Below are 21,388 nucleotides of genomic sequence, written 5' to 3' on the forward strand. Positions count from 1 at the left end.
CTTGACTCGTATCAATATTTGTTTTCAATCATTATAGTCTATAATTAGAGGTGTTGTGGTCTAGTTGATAGTCAGCGGACTGTAGATCAAATGGTTCACTGTTCGAGTCCCGCCACGCCACTAATGTCCTTTGGCAAGGCATCAATCTAAATTAAATGGGTACCGGTATGAGCACCACTTGAAGGGTGCAAACGACACGAAAGAGAGAAAGAAAGGGGGAATCTTGTTTATAGGGAATGCTACTGATCAAGTTTTCTATAATGGAGAACTTTCTATTTGTGAGTTTTTAGGTGGAATTTGTGCTGTGCCAAGGCATCAATCTTAGGTGGACATATCGGTGATAACACAAAATGATACTGTGTTCTAGCAATAAATGTCAAGCTACGGAATTGCGTAAACCATGAATGAATCACACTTTAGATTTATATATCTTTTTTTTACAAAGAGTGCTTTTATTTTACAAATAAGCAGGAATATGCATGCTTTACATCATCACTATTCACAATGTAGATTATTACATGAATGATGTTCCATGTACAACATTTGGCAATATCTATGATACACAGTAGATTTACAAAATCCTAAAGTGAATGTCTTTCAGATTTATGACAAAAATGGAAGAAGTGACCGTATTCCCATCATGCCATTACTTGAACAATATTGGCTCTTTCATGCTTTGTTTGGATCGAAGGTGGTTCACTATTCTATTCCAAGTAAAATGGTTTGTGAATCCAATGACTGACAAATTAATGTACCTTTACGCACTTTGCTCAGTTAATTATATCTGGGGAAAAGTGTTTCATAAACATGTTGAAAGGCATGCATTGTCTCCCCTACATTCTATCATTAGAAAAAGGATCACTTTTTGAACATTAATGCCATATTTCAATTGGTTACAGGTCTCAGCACAACCCTGGAATTTTGCATTGAAACTATCACTAAAACCATATGGGAGAAGTAAACTGAATCAAAATTGGTTGAGAAATAACGAAGAAGCATTTTCATATACAATGGCACTAGTGCACTTCACTACCTATTTTTATGTAAATTGACCCTTAAGACTTTTAGACAAGCTACATCTTTATTTAGTCAGTCTACAATATATATTCCCAGGATCACGCAAAATGATTCTAGGAATTAAAACAAATATTTCAGAAGCAGGATGGACAGATATGCCATTGCAAGATGATAAATTTAGGTAAAATTCATTATCATGTGAGCATTTGAAAGCTACATTTCGATTTTGCAAAGACAAGCATATTATGTCTTCAGATAAATTCTGTTATGCACAGTTCAGGAATGTTCACATGAAAGATGACATTTCAAGCCTTGTAAATTCAATTGAATAAATTGAACCATTTCCAGTATTTAAATTCACTGATTGAACCAACAGCTTTTGCATTAGTAATAATTTGTTGCAAACTTTCGATATCATGAAATTAGCCTCAAAGGGCCTCCAGAAACACAATTATAAAACGAGCTGAAGTGTGCACCTGGTAAGATTCCATCTACTATCAAGGGAGATTTACGTGGTACAATCGCATTTTTAGAAGGTACCCTTTGATGAATTGATAGTAGTTTACTTGGTAGGATCCCATCTTTAGAAGGTACCCTTTGATGAATTGATAGAGGTTTACTAGGTACAATCCCATCTTTAGAAGGTACACTTGAATAAATTGATTGTAGTTTACATGGTACAATCCCAGCTTTAGAAGGTACCCTTTGATGAATTGATAGTAGTCTACTTGGTGTGATCCATCTTTAGAAGGTAGTTTACTTGGTACAGTCCCATCTTTAGAAGGTACCCTTTGATGAATTGATAGTCATCACCAGAAGGTACCCTTTGATGAATTGATAGTAGTCTACTTGGTGCGATCCTATCTTTAGAAGGTACCCTTTGAAGAATTGATAGAGGTTTACTTGGTGCGATCCCAGCTTTAGAAGGTACCCCTTTGATGAATCGATAGAGGTTTACTTGGTACGATCCCGTCTTTAGAAGGTACCCTGTGATGAATTGATAGTAGTCTATTTGGTGCGATCCCATCTCCAGATGGTACCATCATCACATGCAGCAAGGAGGATGTTACCGCTGGGATTGAGAGCTGTCTGGCGGATGGCTGATACACACTTCGGATGAGTAAATGTGGCGCATCTGTAGAAATATCAACAAGATAATAAATCATGAGACTTTGGAATATAAATCATTTAAAACATTCAGTTCAAGAATTTCTTTACTAGAGAGAGAGAGAGAGAGAGAGAGAGGCAGAAAGAGAGAGAGAGAGAGTATGTGTGGGATTATAAGAGTAAATATTACATGAGAGAGAGGGAGAGAGAGAGAGAAAAGTCAGGGGAGTGCACAAAATTAAGAAATCGATGGAGAGAGAAGGGGAGATCATAAAGACAAGGGCAGGAGAGACAGGAAAAGATGGGACAGAACTAGAACAGAGGAGAGAAGGAGAGAGAGAGAGAGAGGGAGTGAGAGAGAAAAGGAGAGTGAGAGAGTGTATGAGGTGGGGTTGTGAGAGTAAATGTGGCATGGGAGAGATAGAGAGAGAGAAAAGTCAGGAGAGTGGACAAAATTAAGAAATCGATGGAGAGAGAGGGGGAGATCGTAAAGACAAGGGTAGGAGAGACAGGAAAAGATGGACAGAACTAGAACAGAGGAGAGAAGGAGAGAGAGAGAGAGAGAAAAGGAGAGTGAGAGAGTGTATGAGGTGGGGTTGTGAGAGTAAATGTGGCATTAGAGAGATAGAGAGAGAGAAAAGTCAGGAGAGTGGACAAAATTGAGAAATCGATGGAGAGAGAGGGGGAGATCATAAAGACAAGGGCAGGAGAGACAGGAAAAGATGGACAGAACTAGAAAATGAGAGAAGGAGGGAGAGAGAGAGAGAGAGAGAGAGAGATCATTTAATTCTTACTTTGGTTTGATGCAGTCTTCCATCTCGAGATCCCATACAAATATCTTGCCGACCTGGTTACCAAGGGCTAGCATCTGGAGGAAAAAATAATCAAGAGATAACCTTTAGTAAACATGGATCTCAATGCCTAATGTACAGATGCAAGCTGATCAAATAAAGAGTAATTGAAATAAAAGAACATTTCTTCATAATGGATTTTGTTTTTATTTTGAGATACTTGCACTCACGAATACACTTTTATCCATAACAAAATTTGAATAATTTTTCTTACCATTTTCCATGAAATGATCGTGACAACATGATTTATTCTTGATAGATAAAGTGTGCAGCTTCTCAGAACTTTGTTGATCAATCCGTACAGTTGTAGGGATTGGTCAATAAAGCTTTGCATGAGTAGATATCAACTTTATCAGTCAAGAATAATCATATTGTCAAAATCATTTCATGAGAAGAGGTACAGAAAACCTATTACAAATTTCTAGGCAACAAAGTAGGAAGAGAATGTTACCTTCTGTCTGTAATCCATGCTGAACCTCATGAACCAGATATCACACTGTGTGTAGTTGAACCGGGTCAAGACGGTGACCTCTGACATGGACGGCTTGATCATCTCTACAGGGTCATGAATGCCACCAGGTTTCCAGCAGACGATGCAATTCTCACATGACTGTGGGATGAGAAACATTCATGTACAGTTAACAACTGTGGGGGCCCTAATTATAGGCGATCTGCTTCTTTTTGAGGTCCTGACCATAAATTTGTACTTTGTATGCTTTATGAACTCTATTTTCTAATGTATGTTTTGCTTTTACATGTACCTGTATATATGGTTTAATAAATTAAATTCAACTAAGTTATTCATACCCTTACCAAGTATTTTTATTTTAGATGTATGTGAAAAATCAATTTGGCCAGTTTTATGTTTCTTAAAAATATGACATATTAAAGCTTACATCTAAGAGTATTCAACAAAGGCTCTAAATTCAACCAGTCTACGTGTCTATCTGTTAAAAACATCAAATTTACAAGGGGTATGAATAATTTAGTTGTTAACTGTAGTTAGGAAAGGTCATGGATGCTTAGAAAAGAGAAAAATATATTTTTTCATCCATAGTTATATTTTCTTCCACTTTACAAGGCTAAAAAATGAAAACCATTTGATATGCAATGATTCCTCTTTATTTCATAATCAGCAATGTATAATTACTTCTAGATATTTTCTTTCAAAGTGCAATAGTACTCCCACTGTTCAACGTTACTCTCATCCATGCTCTACTGAAAGGCACTAGCCTGTCACCATGGTTTCTAATTAAATCATTTCCAGTTCCAAGACCACTGTTCTGACAACTTACCTACACATATTGAGCATTCACTATTTGAATAATGCTCATATATAATATCATAATAATTTTTCGGAAAATCACTAATTAGTAAACAAAATGAATATAGATAATTTAAAACAAGCAATGTTGGATGTAGATTACCTTAGAGAGTACAAAGTCGCCCAGCCAGCGTACACAATCAACATAGTTCCTATGAATGTCACGAGTTGTGAAGTCGGGTGTATTCACGTACAAAGACTTGAAAGGCCTGGGAAAGCACACACATAGAATCAAAGTATTAGGAGCGTTATAAATGTGATCTATTATTATTATTATTATTTTAAAGAAATTTACCATCAAGGAGTAGTTTGCCGTGAAATTCACTAACTTCACCAATTTACAAGTGTTTCAACTTGGGAAACTGAATTTATAGCATGCATTGTCCACATAAACTACTTATGGCATTTTGCTAGTGAAATATACATCTCCCCAAAATAAATTGCATCCTCTTCAATCAATCGTAACTTTACAATAAGTTGTGTCAGACAATTTATCTCATGTTGCAGATAGGTAAAATGTTTGGTTAGATTCAATTAATTGCATCAAAAATTGGAGACAATACAATTTTAGGATTGACTGTTGGTCAATTTTCATGTTACAGGGCCAAGGGCTTATTACGGTGAAACCTGCTCCAACAACCACCTTGTCTACAAAGAAAGATCACATTTTTTGTTTCCCTTGAAAATGGGTTCTCACTGAAACACATGTTCTAAAGGAAACTTTACATAAAGACCTGCGTATGAAGATCACTTTCTTGACTACCAAGGGTGATCTTTATACACAGGTTTCACTGTACTCACTTGTTAGTCTTGGATGCAATGTATGCATGTGATGCTTTCATGGCTCGTTGAATGTTATCTTTCTCCAGGTTCCAGATCTTCAGTGAATGATCCATACCACATGATGCTATCCGCAAACCATCAATGTCAAAGTCCTAACAAAAATAACAAAAAAGTACAGAGTTCTCTACTTATTTTATGTGAGAAAATAATATGAAATGAAGAAAAATACTATAGACTTTAAGAAATTCTTCAACCAGGTACAATTAATATATCAGTTGAGAGAGACAACGATATACACAAAATTACTTGTCTCAGGGCAAACATTGACATTTTGGCATTTGGGTTAGAATGTGACAGAAATGAATCACTAAAAATACAAAGGTAACCTCATAGACTTATTATTGATCACATTTAGTTCCAATCTGTTTGTGATTATCCAATCATCTCCTATTTACTCCAATATTTTTTCTGTTCTTAGAAAAGTTCACTGTAAACCATTTTATACAAAACACTAACGACACATACATGTAACTGAAGTCATATATGAATATTTTGGTTCTCATTTGTGCAGAGTTCGATCGATGTCACATTTTATTCCATTAATTATCTTCAGTCTAAGAGGGCAGTTCCTTAGCTAAACTTGAATCACAACTTAAAAGGAATGCTTACCCCAGACAACACTTCATCTCGATGACCTTCGACCCCACCAAAGATGGCTACTAATGTATCTGTTTTCAGGTTCCATAACCTGACTGAATGATCTGTGTGTGACAAACAAAGAGCATTGTCAAATGACTATACAAGGTGGTATTTTGGTACATTACAAAAATGGCCTATTCCAAATGAAGCAATGGCAAGGCACATGCAGTTCCAAAGCCTCGGAGGCTAGGATCTTCATAAGGCAAATACTGTGAGACAAAAATGTTTTTTTATAGTCATTATTTGACATGAATCAATTATTAAAGACCCTATACGAAGTGAAGATTGAAATAGATGAATTATATATAAAAGGAAAGCTTACAAGCCGTAGATTACAATAATACCAATAATTTGCTACTTCAGTGCTTGTCAGACAAGTAACAGCTTTCTGAAAAATCGAAATCTAAAGCTTTGAAAATCGAGAGTTGTTGACCTAAAAACTAGCTATCGAATTGATGACATCATATGTGGGGTGCGCATATTCACAATGACTTTGCATTAATTAAGCATGGCTCATCCCCTCAGCTATATAGGCGAGCTGATCAGGTGCACATGTTATGTCGTCAATGTAACTGCAGCAAATTTGACCCCTGTCGACATGTTATTTGGAGGGGTGCAGAAAATGAGGTTTTGATTTGCTTTTGTGCAATACTGAAAAAGAAAATACTTTGTATTAATACGTTCATTCAGTTTTCCACTTATACAAAGATAGGGTGACAGGGTCTTTAAACATTATTTACCTTTGCTGACTGATAGAAGTAGGTTGGAGTCATGTGGGTGTGTCTTCAATTCATTCACAGCATTGCCGTGGGCGATGAAATGCTGAAATGAAAAAACCGTATCATAAAATCAACCAAATTTCTGGAGGCGTGGTCGGTAGAGCAGTGGTCTCGTAATCCGGTGACCCGGGTTCGAAACCAATTAGATGCGCCAGTGCCCTTTGGTAAGGCATTAATCCTCATTACATAACCAGGTCCCTCGGGGAGGACCTAAAGCCGTGCCTGGTTGGTGGTCTGGTTACTTACTAATAAGCATTTATGCTTTCTTAGCAGTCAGATAAAATAACCACCACCACCACCACCACTAATGCTAAACAATTAGATAGTGATTTGGGCCCTTATGAATATATCATTCATACACTGCATGCAAATACAGGTACAGTATCACAGTGGAAAAGTAAAACAAAAAATGAAAAAGAAATTAAAAATTACATAATTGGTCTAATATGACAATGAAGTATTAAAGCCCTGGCAGGAATGTATTCCTTAAAATGCTAGAGCGCCATTATAGCATCCATGCTAAAGCTGGGGTATTATTCACCAACAGGACATAGCTCGCAATGTTTTTTAATATCCATTTGTGCACTTTACTGATGTTTAAATCTACTAAACTTATTCATCTATTAAGCTAGTAATCTACATTGTAGGCAAATACATATGGTGATTCACTTGAACAAATTGAGTAAACAGAACAAAATTCAAGAATTTTGACGCATATTAAAAATAAGAAATAACCGAATAAGAATTTAATTCATCAATAAATGAATGTAAGAATATAGGGAGGTATCACTATAATGCATGAAATAAAGTAAATCATTTTATTTTGAACCCCTTGTAAAGATAGAAAAGTGTCCATAAATTTATATACCCTCCAAATTAGACAATCAATTTCATTCTCAAACAAGCAAGTAAAACAACTAAGATTTTTACCCTAATACACTGTAGTGTTATTGGGCTGATGATTCGGATGACTCCTCTCGAACCAGCAACGGCCAAAAGAGGGAGCCCTGTCGTTTCTTCATACGTCCATGCACATGTGTAGAAGTTTTCATCAGACTAAGATCTCAAAGTTAAAGAAATGCACCTTTGAATAGCACAATATTTTAGTTTCAAGTTCAAATAATCATTATGCTATGTTTTCTAGGGCAAAATGAGAAATTAACAGCTCTTTTTCACCTGTGGCTACCTTACGGTGAGTATAAATAAGAATGACCCAGCTTTCAAATACAGTCTTTAATAGCAAGCCATTGGAACAGAAAAAAATCATGAAAATCTTCATTTCAAAATAACTTCAAATAACATTATATATCAGCATGGCATGTTTTGTGTTCCACATCTAACCAAGGCAAGGTGAACAGATGAATGAACATCATCATATTCTGGTTATCTTGATCAATTATTTCCTTAAATTATAAAAGAAGTCAAATATGAATCAACAAATATATTGTTCTCCTACTCAATTTACGGCAGAAGGCTGGATAATAAATATCAAAATTATCATGTTTTACAATATAAAAAAGACCTTTTGCCGAGACGCCAAGTTCAAAGATCGGCAATGCGTGACATTTTCATGATTCGGCGTGCAAGCACGCGTGCGAGGGTATAACACACGTATAAGGTATAGCGTTTTTTCAAAATCTAGCACGCGCGTCGTGCGTAAGAGCATTTTCAGACCCTCGAAATGAGTGATGTCACGCCTAATGCGTAATACTTGGTAGCTCTGCTTTTGACAGCAAAAAGCTAATATAAAATTGATGAAAAATTATAGAGTAATGGAATTTCTCCTACTACAGTGGAAAAGAAAGGATACATCAGCGTCAACATAGCTCTGTAATAGCTTAATCTTGCCATCATCCTGAAGCTCGTAGATTGAAACACGGTTACTACCAACTGAACAGAAGACATTAGGATCACTTTCCTTCCGATACGGGTTGAAGATAACTCCAAATATAGGCTGACCATGGTCCTCCTGGGGAGACAAAAATATAATGATAATAATAATAACAAATTAAAACATTTTTTTTTTTAAACTCACACTTAGTTGATTTCGCCAGCTCTGTATAGTCACGCCTTTGCATGGGCAATTTATGCAAAACAATGGGCAACAATTAACTTGTCAAACAAAATGGTATTGCAAAATTACCCAATCCCTAGCCTTGATTGGCTTCATGATAACCCTTTTAATACCATTATAGATTAGTCTTGCACTGAAAACGGTTAAATGATATTGAAGTCTTTGGTAGGCCTATATCTATCCCATGATAATAAATGCAATATGGCCAGGGAAAAAAATACACAGGGCTCAGGGCGTATTAGCTCCCGAAATGCCCCAAAGAGCCCCCGAAAGTCTTAAAAGAGCTCCCAAATTTTGCATAGAGTTCAACGCAAAACAATTTAAAGAGTGTTATTTTCATGAAAAGTAGCCCCCAAAATTTTCAAAGTAATTTTTTCCCTGAATATGGCACAGGGAGATTATTTGTGTGGCATACAAAAGAGTTGATTTTCAGGATTGAATCTCTGCATATTGTAAGCAACAACATATCACTTGTATTTTTGGAAAATGAAATGTGTATTCCCTGTTTGTGTTCCGAAGTATCTTGATAGTCTAAAGTAGGTAAACAATTGTCTTCACATGGCATGATTTATCAAAGGCAGTGTTATGTGCCTTTGACATTGAAAGTGCAACATGAAGCTTGGCATGTATGACTTCTATTATATCAGCAACATTTTCATACATTAGTTTTTATGTAATTGTCTATTCTCTAATGAACTCTTTCGAAATGGATTTTCTTAAAGGCCCACTGCACAACTTGTAGCTACTTGCGCCCTCTTACAACAAACAATGCCTAATCGGTGACCATTGGTGCCCCATGATCCTCTTTTTCTTATGTTAACTGAGAGCTGAGTTGATGAGATAACCACCTGTCCAGTGACCTTGCAGGGCGCTCTAATCCCTCCTGTAAACTATGGCAGATAAGCTTTAAAACTTCAGGCAAGTGAATTTTTCATGGAATAGTGTCATCTTTGAAAAAGTATAGTGTTCCCTTTGAGACGGATAGACACATGCACTTGCAGAGGAATGCACCCACCCTCCCCCCTTAAAAAAAACAAGACAGAGATAAACAGACAGAAAGGAGGAGAGACACATAGACTGAATAGATTGACAAAAGACTGACAGACTGAGAAACAGATGTTTACCTTGACATAACAGCTATACTTGAACTGCCATTTGCATTTCTTAGATTTCCACCTTCCTCTTGCCCATCTCTTGGCTACAAGTGCTTGATCTGAGCCAGCAGCAGTCACCATGCTTGTAGGGGTTTCTGATCGAGAGTTTGTACTGTCGAGTGATTGACTCGTAGTCTCACTCTTACTATCATCAATGTCCATCATCTGTAAAGAATAAAATGCCAGTTACATCATAATTTCCAAAGCGCATAGAGACGTTATAATGTGATATACTGATGTGCTATTCAAGAACCAAATATTATTTTCTCTAGACTCAGTATAGTTTAGTTTTCTCTTTGCACTGGGTTTATTTTTTGCATACATTTTTATATCAGTTTGCTTAAATTGTATTTGTAGAAATATTAAAGCATACCTAAGGTTCAGAAGAAATTTTAAAACATATTTATTTTGCCCTTTGTAAAATCTTACAATTCTGATCCATTTCCACTGGACTGGACAAAATGATGAATGTCTGCTATTGAATCCAAAAGAAGTCATACTCATGTACTCATACCGACGGTCACTATTAGGCCATGTAAAATTGATTTCATGTTGATCGTCCCCGCCCGCTTCCTTTTTGGGGGCCGCCTCCTATTTTTTGTTATTTGTTATTTTTTTTTATTTTTGATTTTTTTATTTAAAAAAATTTTTTTTTTTGATTTTTTTTTTTTTTGAAAGAAAAAAAACATGAAAAACACTGCTAAAATGGCTCTATTTCTGATTTAAAAAAAAAAAATTGTCGGCGGCCATCTTGAAAAAAAATAGCCTCGACTGTCGGGGAAAATGTACCGAGCGGCCATTTTGAGCGGCCATTTTGAAATATCAAATATCAAATAACATGGTACACCCTCCTCCTCTTTTTCAAAAAATCCGGACGATCAACATGTAATCAATTTTACATGGCCTTACAGTCATAGAGACAGCGCCAGTGGCAGTGTGAAAGTAAAAGTGAAAGGCCCCCCCACCCCCACCCCCCCCCCCCCCCCCTTGAGCAAAAATTTGCATACGATGGGGGGGGGGGGGGGTAGCTAGTGAGCACTAAAAATGAAATTGGTTCTTATATTTGTTTTTTTACTCAACACCCCCCCCCCCCCCCCTCCCTTGCATGGGCAAAACAAAATTTGCATACAATACGGTACGCTGCGCTGGTTCGTCCTAACACTTATCAAACAAACCATAATGAAACAAACGCGTAGAGGGCTACTTAATCATTCATTTTTATTATGATGCGGAAGATTTTTCATTGTACATGTGATGTGGGAGGGAATTTTTTTTCACAAACCGGGAGATTCTACATTTGTGCGAGAGTGGGAGGAAGGGCGTACGCGTGGTGGTGGGAGTCTCGATCCCAAGTAGGAGTACGAGCTGGCCAATCAAGCCTGGTGCCAGTGCTGTGGCGGGATATCGCGCGGCGGGAGAATGAACGTGGACGTGGTGGCGTGAGACAATACGGGACGGTTGAAAGCCCTGGAGATATTTTTTGATTCCTTGTTTTAATCTTTGACTCAAGTTAGCATGGTAAGGATGCGCACACTCCCATACCCATAATATGCCTTGAGTAAAAGATCTATACAATTTTGAATGAGCACTAGCACCTAGCAGAGAGAGAGAGAGCCACGGCTCCAGCACCGCGCTCCCCACTTGGCCATTGGCTAGCTGCATACTGCACTTGACGCTGTTTGGGCTGCCACTGAAAAAGAAAGAGGATCTGAGGATTCAGTTTGCGATGTTAAAATTCCAATATTTTAGTCCTTTAAATTTTATACTGATGACAGACATTACTCACCATTGTTTCGCTGATGCCTGTGGTCACAGAAACAGACGTCTGATCTTCTTTTGTTGCTTGTAATGTTAGTTTGTTTGGGATCAGTCCGTCCGGACCGACGTTTGAAACACCCGCTTTGTTTATGTCAGCCATCGATCTCGCTAAATCTCTGCAACATGTGCGTGAACTCGTCCCTAGCTCGATCGTGTATTCTGCCAGTAAAATTCGCCCATTCGCCCATTTTGCTGTTTTTAGAACAAAGTTTTATAAAATTTACAAAAACTGATGATATGAGGCACGGATCATGTGCTCCTTTCTCCCATGGCAGATGTATGGGTCTTTTTGGAGGAGCACGCTGGTATCCTCTTTTAAAAACAAATGTGGCATATCAGAGGACTGCAAACACAATTAATTAAAGGAAATCTGTGCCCCTTTTTCTGACCTAAAAAGTAAAATTACACCCCAAAATTTGATTAGGCCTACACAGGCGCGTACGCAGGGGGGGGGGTTTGGGGGGTTAAACCCCCCCCTTTGGAAATTTTTTGTGTGTAAACCCCCCTAAAAAAAACCTAAAACCCCCCCCCTTTTGGATTTTTTTTTTTTTTTTTTTTTTTTTTTTTTAATTATTAAAAAAAAAAAAAAAAAAAAAAAAATTATTCCCATGGCCGACCTAAAAAAGGTGACCTTACCCCCCCCCAACGGAGCAAAATGTCAAATTTCCAAATTTCGAGACCAAAAAAAAAAAAAAAAAGTGTCCTCTTACCCCCCCCCCCCCCCCCCCCCCCCCCCCCCCGCTTATTCAGCGGTCGGCTGAGTCGTTGCGATTTTTTTGGGACCAAAAAAAAAAAAAAATGTGTCCTCTTACCCCCCCCCCCCCCGCTTATTCAGCGGTCGGCTGAGTCGTTGCGATTTTTTTGGGACCAAAAAAAAAAAAAAATGTGTCCTCTTACCCCCCCCCCCCCCCGCTTATTCAGCGGCTGGCTGAGTCGTTGCGAAATTTTCGGACCGATTTATAAATGTTAAAACCCCCCCCTTGAAAAAATCCTGCGTACGCGCCTGGGCCTACATACCTTTTATCCAGTAGACCCTACGTTGTTCTTTTTTCTTTGTCTTTCTTTCATTTGCTTACGTGCTTGTTAAATTAATCTTGTTGAAAAACATATTCCTCCTTTCTTCACTTTCAGTACACACAGTGGCGTTTTGAGCAAACCCTTATCTCTCTTTTTTTTTTTTTTTTTTTTTTTTTTTTTGGGGGGGGGGGGAGGAAGGGCAATATTTCTAAACCACTGGTATCGTGTTTGAATTTTTTTCGGGGGGGGGGGGGGACTGCTCGCAAATGGTTCAGCATTGTAAAAGCATCAATATTGAACACGTTTATTTTATTCAATTGTATGTTATGGTTTGTATTGCACATATGGAGAAATAAAACAAAATTGTTAAACAAATTTTTTTTTTAATTGTCACATAACCCAGATACACCCTCCCCCCGCCCCCCACAAAAAAAAAGGTGAACCGAAAAAAGGATAAAATGAGACACTTCTTGCACCTGGAAAGAGGCACTCACCAGGGATAAAAATGGGCAAGAATATGAGAATGGAAAATGGGCATTTGTTGACGGAAATAAGGCACCCATCAGATTTTGATAGGGGCATTTATAAGAGGTGAAAATGGGCACGTATACGGGGCACTGACCAGATATGAAAAGGAGCACTTATGAGAATATAAAAGGGGCACTTATATTGAAGGAAAATTTACATTAAAAAAAAAGGGGGGGGGGGCACCGATCAAATCTTAATGAGGGCATTTATCGGATGTGTAAGGGCACTTTTATGAGAAGGGGAAAGTAGCTTTCATTAAAAAGAAAAATAGTCAGCTGTCATAATAAACGGGGCACATATCAGAGATGAAAAGGGTGAAGGGGCACTTATATAAGGAGGAAAAAGAGCATTTATTAGAAAAGAAAAGGGGCACGTTTCAAAATAAAGGGGCAGTTATTAAAGGTGAAAAGGGGTACTCAGAGATGAGTACATCAGACATGAAAAGAGCAATTAGTGAAGTGAACATGAAGGGGGCACTTATCTGAAGTATCTGAAAAGTAGTAACTTCTTGTACTTGAAAAGGGCCATTTACCATAGATGAAAAGGGGTACTTATAAGAAAGAAAAGGGACACAAGTTTAATTGGTGAAAAGGGGCATTTATGAGAAGGGGAAGGCGCTCTTATTTGTTTATGGGGGCACTTATCTTACGGAAAAGGGGCACATGTTAAAATTGAGGGTGCGCTTATCTTATCTTATCTGAGTTAAAAGGGGGAAGGGGCACTTGTAAAAGTAAAAGGGGCACATCTCAGATTTGACATGGTCAATTAACAGAGGTGAAGGGGCACTAATCAAAAGTGAAAAGGGGCACTTCTCGTTCCTGAAACGGGGCACTTACTAGAGATTGATAAAGGCACTTATGAGAATGGAAATATTGACAAAAATTATTATTGTAGAGGAAGAAATTAGGAAAAATGTCGAAGGAAAATTTAGGGGCATGTGTCAAAAAAGGGGCACTTATCAGTGGTGAAAAGGGGGCATTTCTATAATAGAATAGGGGCACTATTAAAGTAAAAGGGGTCCTTTGTGTATATAAAAAGGGGCACTTTGGGGGTACTGGAAAAAGTGGGGGAGGGGGGCACTTCAAATTACACCTCTTGCACTGCACGTAAATGTCTAGTCTGCTATAACAGACCCAAACTTGACAGTTTATTATAATTCAAAGATTTTAGTTAGTGGAGCCCTGGAGCCTAGCTCTGTCAGTCTCTGGCTGTGTCAGATTAGAATCGACTAAATTTCAGCGCCTATGGTGTAAATTAGACCAGCATATTCCTCACAGAGCACTGAACTGAGCAGACACTTTCTTACTCACAACGACTGACAAAACGTACAAGGGCTTGTGCTTGCAGACTACTAGCTGTACGCAAACGTAACGTAACAAACTAGATGCATGATGTCATAACTTTCGTGCTGAGCTAGCTGCTGACGTGAGAGGAACTTGACTTGAGCTGAACGGTGTTACTGTTCTTAGTTTTCCATAATATCTATGGATAGTTAGATCTACCGATCTTTCCATCGATTATTCAACACATGACGAAATTGTTCCCTCTGTATTCATCTCGATAGAATGACTGAAAACCGAATAATTTGACAGAGAACCGAGAAGTGAACAAAATGGATGCAGTGAACGGAGAATCGAGTGAAAGGCAACGCACATCACGGCAGTCGACGGGAGAGTTTCAATACAGTGAACTGCCCGTAGCACTCATTGCTACCAACGTCAGCGAATGTGTGTTTACAGATGACAAAGAAAGGGTAAATGGTAGTTGTAACGTAAATTGTAAACATAACAAGATTGTGAAGAAAAGTGCAAAAAGTTCAGGGAAAGATGTTATTTTTGTAGAGATTTTTCATTTTTCAGTATTTTTGTTGTTGCAATGAATGTTGGTGTTAACTGTTATTAATGTTACTGTTAGATTGAAAATTTCTGTCTCTTTCGTTTGTTAGCCTCTGATTTGGGTTGGGTCGGCTCATCTCTTCGAGAGAGGAGCTGACTCTACTCTACGCAAATCAGAGGCTAACCAACGAACAAAAGAGACAGAAATGTTGGTGTGTGCGCAACAGGGGTGATAGTGAGCACTACAAAAAAAATAGGTTTTTTGTTTTTCCCTCAACCACGCCCCCCTTGAGTAAAAAAAAAAAAGAGGATTCGCGGGGAAAAAATGGCATTTAACATTCCCCCTTTCGAGTAAGAAAATTGGGACAAAATTGGGGGAAAAATAGGGCAAGATTGGGAAGAATAGAGAAAATAATAGGGAAATCGGGAAAATCAGGATAAAATAGAGAAGAAAAAAAAAATTGGTAAAAAAAAAAAAAAAAAAAAGAAAATCTGGATTTTTTTTTTTTTTTTTTTTTTAAATCGGGAAAAAAAAAAAAAATCGGGAAAAAATCGGGAAAAATAAAAAAAATCGGGAAACCGATTTAAATCGGGTTTTTATCAGGCCTGGCGCAATCCAGAAAAGAGGGGAGGGGGGGGGTGGGGGGTGCCGTAGTGATATCCATTTTTGACCCGTAACTCAGGAATGGAGATGCCCTACTAAAACGTACCCCCAAAAACCGAAAATACTCTAAAGAGCTAAGAAAATTGACATGAAACAGGTAAGAAACATAACAACTTTTAAATCATGACCATTATTTGAACAATTGATGAAGATTTAGTTGATTTTGGGTAGACCTATGTTTCAGTATGTTTTCTCCACGCCGGAGTTATGGGTCACAAATGGATACAAAAGTACACTATTTAAACATATTTGTGGCTTGCACCCAGTAAATAAGATCGGTTGATCGATCTGTATTGAAAAACAAGTCAGAAAAAATCTTGGAACCAGCGGGACTTGAACCTGCATCTACTGCTTGCCGGGCAGCGACTCTACCACCAGGCCATCACAGGTCCATGGCACAATCAGGATGAACTAGAAACAAATACCGAAGCTCTCCTGATTTATTCTGACTTATTAATATTCATTAGTCCGCCATAGGACAATAACTTTTATAAGTGTAATGCTTCCTGGGAGAAATTTCAATTATTCTTCTTCTTCTTCTTCCAGTATAGTACAGTCCGCCGTTGGCGTATTATCGTACCTTATTTATTTATTATTTAAACATATTTGTGGCTTATACCCAGTAAATAAGATCGATTGATCGATATTGAAAGCTTCAGAGCTTTGGAGAGCTTTGGTATTTGTTTCTAGTTCATCCATGACTGTGCCATGGACCAGTGATGGCCTGGTGGTAGAGTCGCTGCCCGGCAAGCAGTAGATGCAGGTTCATGTCCCACTGGTTCCAAGATTTACTCTGACTTGTTTTTCAATACAGATCGATCAATCCTTTACCTTTACCCAAGATTCTGGAAGAATGCTGTGTTCTCAGCAGTCGGGCTTCCAGTTCAATTTTATTTTCTTTCTTCTCGTAGTTGGGTGTCTTCATCTTGGTAAGTTTGTCTGGCTCAGTTCTGCATCGGGTATTCTACTCATATGGGGAGCAGAAACGCTTGTCCTTCCATACTCGATAATGTCTGGCTTTAAAGGCATTCACCGATCTTATTTACTGGGTGTAAGCCACAAATATGTTTAAATAATTGAAATTTCTCCCAGGAAGCATTACATTTATAAAAAGAAAGTACACTAGCGCCAAGAGGGCTAGGGGCGAATTTTAGCTTGATAGATTACAGACTCTAGCCCTTTTTTTAAATACCCAACATATCCAGTCATAACATATCAGGAAATTCTATCAATAGAAGCCATAGCATGATTTGATAATGTTTACATTTGATGTCTTTATCCAGGCTGCATTTGAGGAGATGTGTTCTGTGTATGGAGAGAGGGTTGAGTTCCACTACCTTCCCAGCTTTCGTCGTATCAGAGTGACCTACGGATCACCAGAAGAAGCCGTTGGAGCTAGGATAGCGTTACATTCCAAAGATATCTGTGGCTCCATTGTCAATTTCTATTTTGCACAGGTAATTGTCGCCACTTTTTTCAGCCACAAGCGCTCCTCATTATTTTTTTTCACTAACCAAATTCATAGATTTAACCCTGGACCCAAAACTGTACCTAACCCTAACCCTTTGACAAAATAAAGCCTGGAGCGCTCATCATAGGACTAAATGTTGCATCATCGATTAGACATTGTGTGGTGATTATTTAACAGAAAGTATGTTATATCAAGGTGATCTTTACCTCCTAGTTATGCATGAAATCTATCAATGATTTATTAGTTGGAATCGTGCAATTTCCTGAATGTAACATTTGAATCTAGTTATTTTATGTGGAGTGATTTTAGTGCATATAAACTATCAAACTATGAAAGCATGTGTAGATTTGATTTCATGGGGATTCATCAATGCCATGAAATTATTTGAGTCAGTGATCATCAATATTGATTACCGTATTATTATGATTTGAAAGATTAGAGTCTCTGAATCCAACTCCGGCCATACTTTAGGTAACGCTAAAGAGCTGAGCTCTATTCTCTCATCATCATTCTGTGAATGAAATCAGAAAATGAATTATGATAGCCTTCTCAGTTATTGTTTACTTTTATGACTATTTTCTTGTTTTTGTACCTGTAGACCAAGATATTGAAAGACAGCAACCCAAGCCTGGAGCTTCCTGAGCCGGTCAGACAGTTCTTGATATCCCCTCCAGCTTCTCCTCCTATCGGTTGGGAGCCTGTACCAGAGTCAGAACCCGTGATTGACTATGACCTTCTAGCTGCACTAGCCAATCTTGCACCAGGTAGATACAATATTTATAATTAACCGTATCAGACATCTGAGCAAGGCCATTTTTAAATTGTATTGTCCTCGAGGTTTAATTGATAAGCCAACAAAACCATGGGTGAAACAAATTTTATTGACCGCTCAAAAAAGTCAATGGGATTTGTGTGTAATTTGCCGGTCAATGTTATTAGACAGTTAACCAATGAACAAATATTATTGCCCAATCTGAAAAGTCAATGGCAAAATGCATGTTAAAATACTGTTTGCAGTGTATCAACATTTTTGTCAAGCACTATATGCACAGTGCTGGTTTGACAATGTTTTTTGCAACTTTTCATGCTAGGAAACCCTGTGCAGTGTAGGTTACTGTATTTTACATAATTTAAGAGCAAGATAGTAAGAGTTTCTTGTTTGCTCTAGATGTCTGATGTGGTTAATAACAGTAATATTGACTGCCTAATTCAGGACAATACGACTTGTCATTTATCACTCTCACCTTCGGTTCGGGCGATATGTATCATATTGCCCTGAACGCAGTCAATACTACTTAACTATGACATCAAACTTTTGCCATTCTGTTTCTCTTACTTTTCCACTTTCATACCAATGACAGAGATGCCAACTGTTCCGTTTTTGCCGTATTTGTTCTGTTTTGTCGCTATGAATTCGGCAGTACGTTTTTTGTATGTTTTGTTACCCAATCTTTCAAATTTAATTTTTTTTTTTTTTTCTTAATTTCTGATCATGGGCTTTGTGTCGTAAGTGTATTATGCCTTTACATCTTCAAACGATGCACGCAGGATGGTGATACGGGCCCCAAACTGCGCACATTGCGAACAACCCACGTGTAATGTATGCAAGTTGCGCTCCAATCCGCGTAGGTATACGTGGTACTGCCGGGTTTTTTAAGCTGCTCGATTGGGCGATATGTTAAGTTGAGAGATTTTTTCAAAAATACTGTTTTTTGCTCTTAAGAATACTTTTTTTTGTTGAAGAAGGTTGGCATCTCTGCAATGAACTCATTGGAAAGGTTGGATTGCCCTTCAATTACTATCTATATTTAGGTACATGTATTGTTTCATGATAATTGTTTATAGACAGTAGATAAAGGTACTTCCTTTGTGGCAAAGCAAGAGGTCATCTGTGACGTACTCGCAGTTCACTTCTAAATCCTGTTATTACATGGCCTATTTCTTTATGAACAAAAATAGCATTAGATGGTGACTACTGGCTGAATTGTTGTGGTTTATCCAGTACAAGGCCAAAGAGTTTATGTACAGTCAAATCTGCTTTAGTGGCCACCTCTCTGTAAATGCTGGGACCTGTCTATAGTGCTCACCCATATTGCCTCCCGAGAAAGAAATTTGTTTTGAAGAACCTGTCTAAAAAGGCCACCTGTCTACAGCGGCCACTTTTTGTAGACTGGTTTTTATGTTACACACATCTGTATGTTTGCCATGTAATGTCTAATAGTCATACATCTGCTAATTGAAGACCCCCCCCCCCCTCCTTTCACTGCCATAGTTTTGTTTCAATTTTTATTGATAGAACAAGACAGGTAGATAGATTTGACGTTTTGATTATAAACATTAGTTCTAAGAAAGCCTACCAATCAGGTGAAAATCTTAACAAGGAACCAACTCTATTTGTTTGTATAAACTCAAGGTGATAATCCCAACCTTTACTGTTTGCTCGTATACAGTATGTGATGATACATTACTGTGATACATGTACATGTACACATACTGTAAGAACACTTGAAAATAAGTTCTTTCTTCACAATCAGTAGAAAAATTACCCATTACGATTAAAGCTTTCACTAGGCCTGAAGAAGCAAGCAAAATCTTACCGAAACACATAATTTCGCCACTGATTGTGAAAAAAAATAAAAAATTTCAAGTTACATCACAGATCATATGATCATATGAGTAGGAATGCTATGATAGAAATGCCAAATTGCCAATATTGGAATGTTGTATGATTTTTTGTTTGTACATGTAAACAATGTGATGATACATTACTGTGAATCACTTTCTGTATTAGAGCAATGCTGATATTCAAATATTGTTTGAATGCTTGTTTGATTGCTCGTTTACAGGTGAGACTCACGAGCTCCACCCAGCCCAGGGTAACAAGCCAAGCATCGTAGTAGAGCCTTGCGATGATCCAAAAGCAAAACGGCCAGTCCCATCGAAGATCCAACAGACCAAGAGACCCGATCTTCCATGCTCATCATGATCATCACTCAAATCATCAGAGCTCAAGACTGGCTCGATTGATCTTATGTGTCTCGTAGCTGAATGACTCTTTATAGTCTGCATCAGAAATGAGGTTACTGCCTTGGTTGGTTCACACAGGAAGTGAATACTGTACTAGTAATTAAGATCAACTAAACGCTTGGCTTCCAGCTTAAGTTGAAGCTTACTTGTTCACTTGAATATTTTATATGACCAGGCAATTACAGCTTTAGAAGTTTATCTCTTCCAGCCTGAATCTGGGGTCCTACACGACCCATTTTTGGAGGGGGTTCGGATTTAACTTTTGAGAATCTGTTTGCTTGCGCTCTGTGTTAAGGATCTTGAAAGCTTGGCGATGTCGACTTTATTCGCATCTGTGTGTTCCGAACGCAGTTGGTGTCGAGCCGTGCTTAATCATTTCTGTTTGCTCAGTAGCAAGTGTACATGTATTTGATGTAGACAATTAGGGCTGATAATAGCTGCGTTTATAACTTGAGATAGAGAAAGCTAGAGAGAGAGCGAGAGAGAGAGAGAGAGAGAGAGAGAGTGAGAGAGAGAGAGAGAGAGGGAGCTGGGCTACAGAATTTGAAATTTAGTCACCTTTCCCTGACTCCACTAGAGTGAAACATATTACAAATAAACTGTTGATTGTCAAACAAATATTCAAGCGATAATACTAGGGCGTGAAGAAAGTGTGATGCAGTCTTACAACGAAGTTATGTTTGATTATATTTATTTATCAAGGATATATTAGTACTATTTAGCACTAAAGCCCACTGGATATATTATGTTCTTCTGTTTATGAGCTAGTTTGGAAGAATAGCAATATATTAAGATTTAGACAAGATAAATATTCATTGTTGAGGTTCTTTATGATCATAAATAGCGCAGGGCCTGGTGGGCTGTTGGTTGGAGTAAGGTCTATATAAGGACATCATTGACAGTCTTAAACCTGGTCCAACTCACTATGAGTTCGAGCTTCTAGGACTTTTCTTACAGTGGGAAGGCCTTCAGGAAGCCACTTTAGAGATAGGATCTAGGCAAGGGCCAATATAGGTCACTTGTACAAGACTGTAAAAAAACCCAGAGGGGGACGTTGGTTATGTGTTTAACTGTTCATGGAAGTTATGTAAGCGCTCATTTTTGCACCAATGATGCATTATATGATACGCAGGTGGAAATATTCTTTCAAAAAGGAAAACGACAAATAGGCTTTTCATGAAGCATCTCCGTCACTTTGGCAGTGATTATTTTACAATACACTACACAATTGGGACTTCTC

The 21,388-nt window shown here is 38.0% G+C and overlaps 2 protein-coding genes and 1 long non-coding RNA gene across 3 annotated transcripts; 2 read left to right on the forward strand and 1 right to left on the reverse strand.

Annotated features, from left to right (window-relative positions):
- The first annotated feature begins 1,313 nt into the window (after positions 1–1,313).
- Positions 1,314–2,211, forward strand: LOC115928054. The gene is made up of 2 exons (XR_004065845.1): positions 1,314–1,801; positions 1,837–2,211. It is a non-coding gene; the product is annotated as an uncharacterized LOC115928054 (long non-coding RNA).
- LOC581239 (polycomb protein eed-A) lies at positions 2,004–11,734 on the reverse strand. The gene is made up of 11 exons (XM_030994670.1): positions 11,575–11,734; positions 9,759–9,953; positions 8,371–8,529; positions 7,491–7,616; positions 6,522–6,603; positions 5,752–5,843; positions 5,101–5,234; positions 4,403–4,508; positions 3,427–3,585; positions 2,919–2,992; positions 2,004–2,152 (listed from the first exon to the last, which is right to left on the reverse strand). Exons 1-11 carry the CDS (start codon positions 11,704–11,706, stop codon positions 2,026–2,028), a joined length of 1,386 nt encoding a protein of 461 aa, XP_030850530.1. The 5' UTR covers positions 11,707–11,734; the 3' UTR covers positions 2,004–2,025.
- A 2,814-nt stretch (positions 11,735–14,548) lies between these two features.
- On the forward strand, positions 14,549–20,378 carry LOC580232 (calcipressin-3). Its single transcript, XM_030994671.1, has 4 exons — positions 14,549–14,904; positions 16,934–17,107; positions 17,720–17,885; positions 19,968–20,378. The coding sequence occupies exons 1-4, from the start codon at positions 14,764–14,766 to the stop codon at positions 20,105–20,107; spliced, it is 621 nt and encodes a 206-aa protein (XP_030850531.1). The 5' UTR covers positions 14,549–14,763; the 3' UTR covers positions 20,108–20,378.
- Positions 20,379–21,388: the final 1,010 nt, after the last annotated feature.

This window comes from Strongylocentrotus purpuratus, unplaced genomic scaffold, assembly GCF_000002235.5.
Source record: "Strongylocentrotus purpuratus isolate Spur 01 unplaced genomic scaffold, Spur_5.0 spur5_scaffold_21, whole genome shotgun sequence".
In the NCBI taxonomy this organism is placed as follows: domain Eukaryota; kingdom Metazoa; phylum Echinodermata; class Echinoidea; order Camarodonta; family Strongylocentrotidae; genus Strongylocentrotus; species Strongylocentrotus purpuratus.

Bases quoted from the DNA above. Each gene is read 5' to 3' on its own strand.
- LOC581239 (XM_030994670.1), bottom strand. From the start codon at position 11,706: ATGGCTGACATAAACAAAGCGGGTGTTTCAAACGTCGGTCCGGACGGA. The intron at 2,993-3,426 runs GTAACATTCTCT...TTTTTCCTCCAG, and splicing joins GCATGGATTACAGACAGAAG to ATGCTAGCCCTTGGTAACCA. The intron at 2,153-2,918 runs GTAAGAATTAAA...ATATTTCTACAG, and splicing joins GAAGACTGCATCAAACCAAA to ATGCGCCACATTTACTCATC.
- LOC580232 (XM_030994671.1), top strand. From the start codon at position 14,764: ATGGATGCAGTGAACGGAGAATCGAGTGAAAGGCAACGCACATCACGG. The intron at 17,108-17,719 runs GTAATTGTCGCC...TTGTACCTGTAG, and splicing joins TCAATTTCTATTTTGCACAG to ACCAAGATATTGAAAGACAG. The intron at 17,886-19,967 runs GTAGATACAATA...GCTCGTTTACAG, and splicing joins ACTAGCCAATCTTGCACCAG to GTGAGACTCACGAGCTCCAC.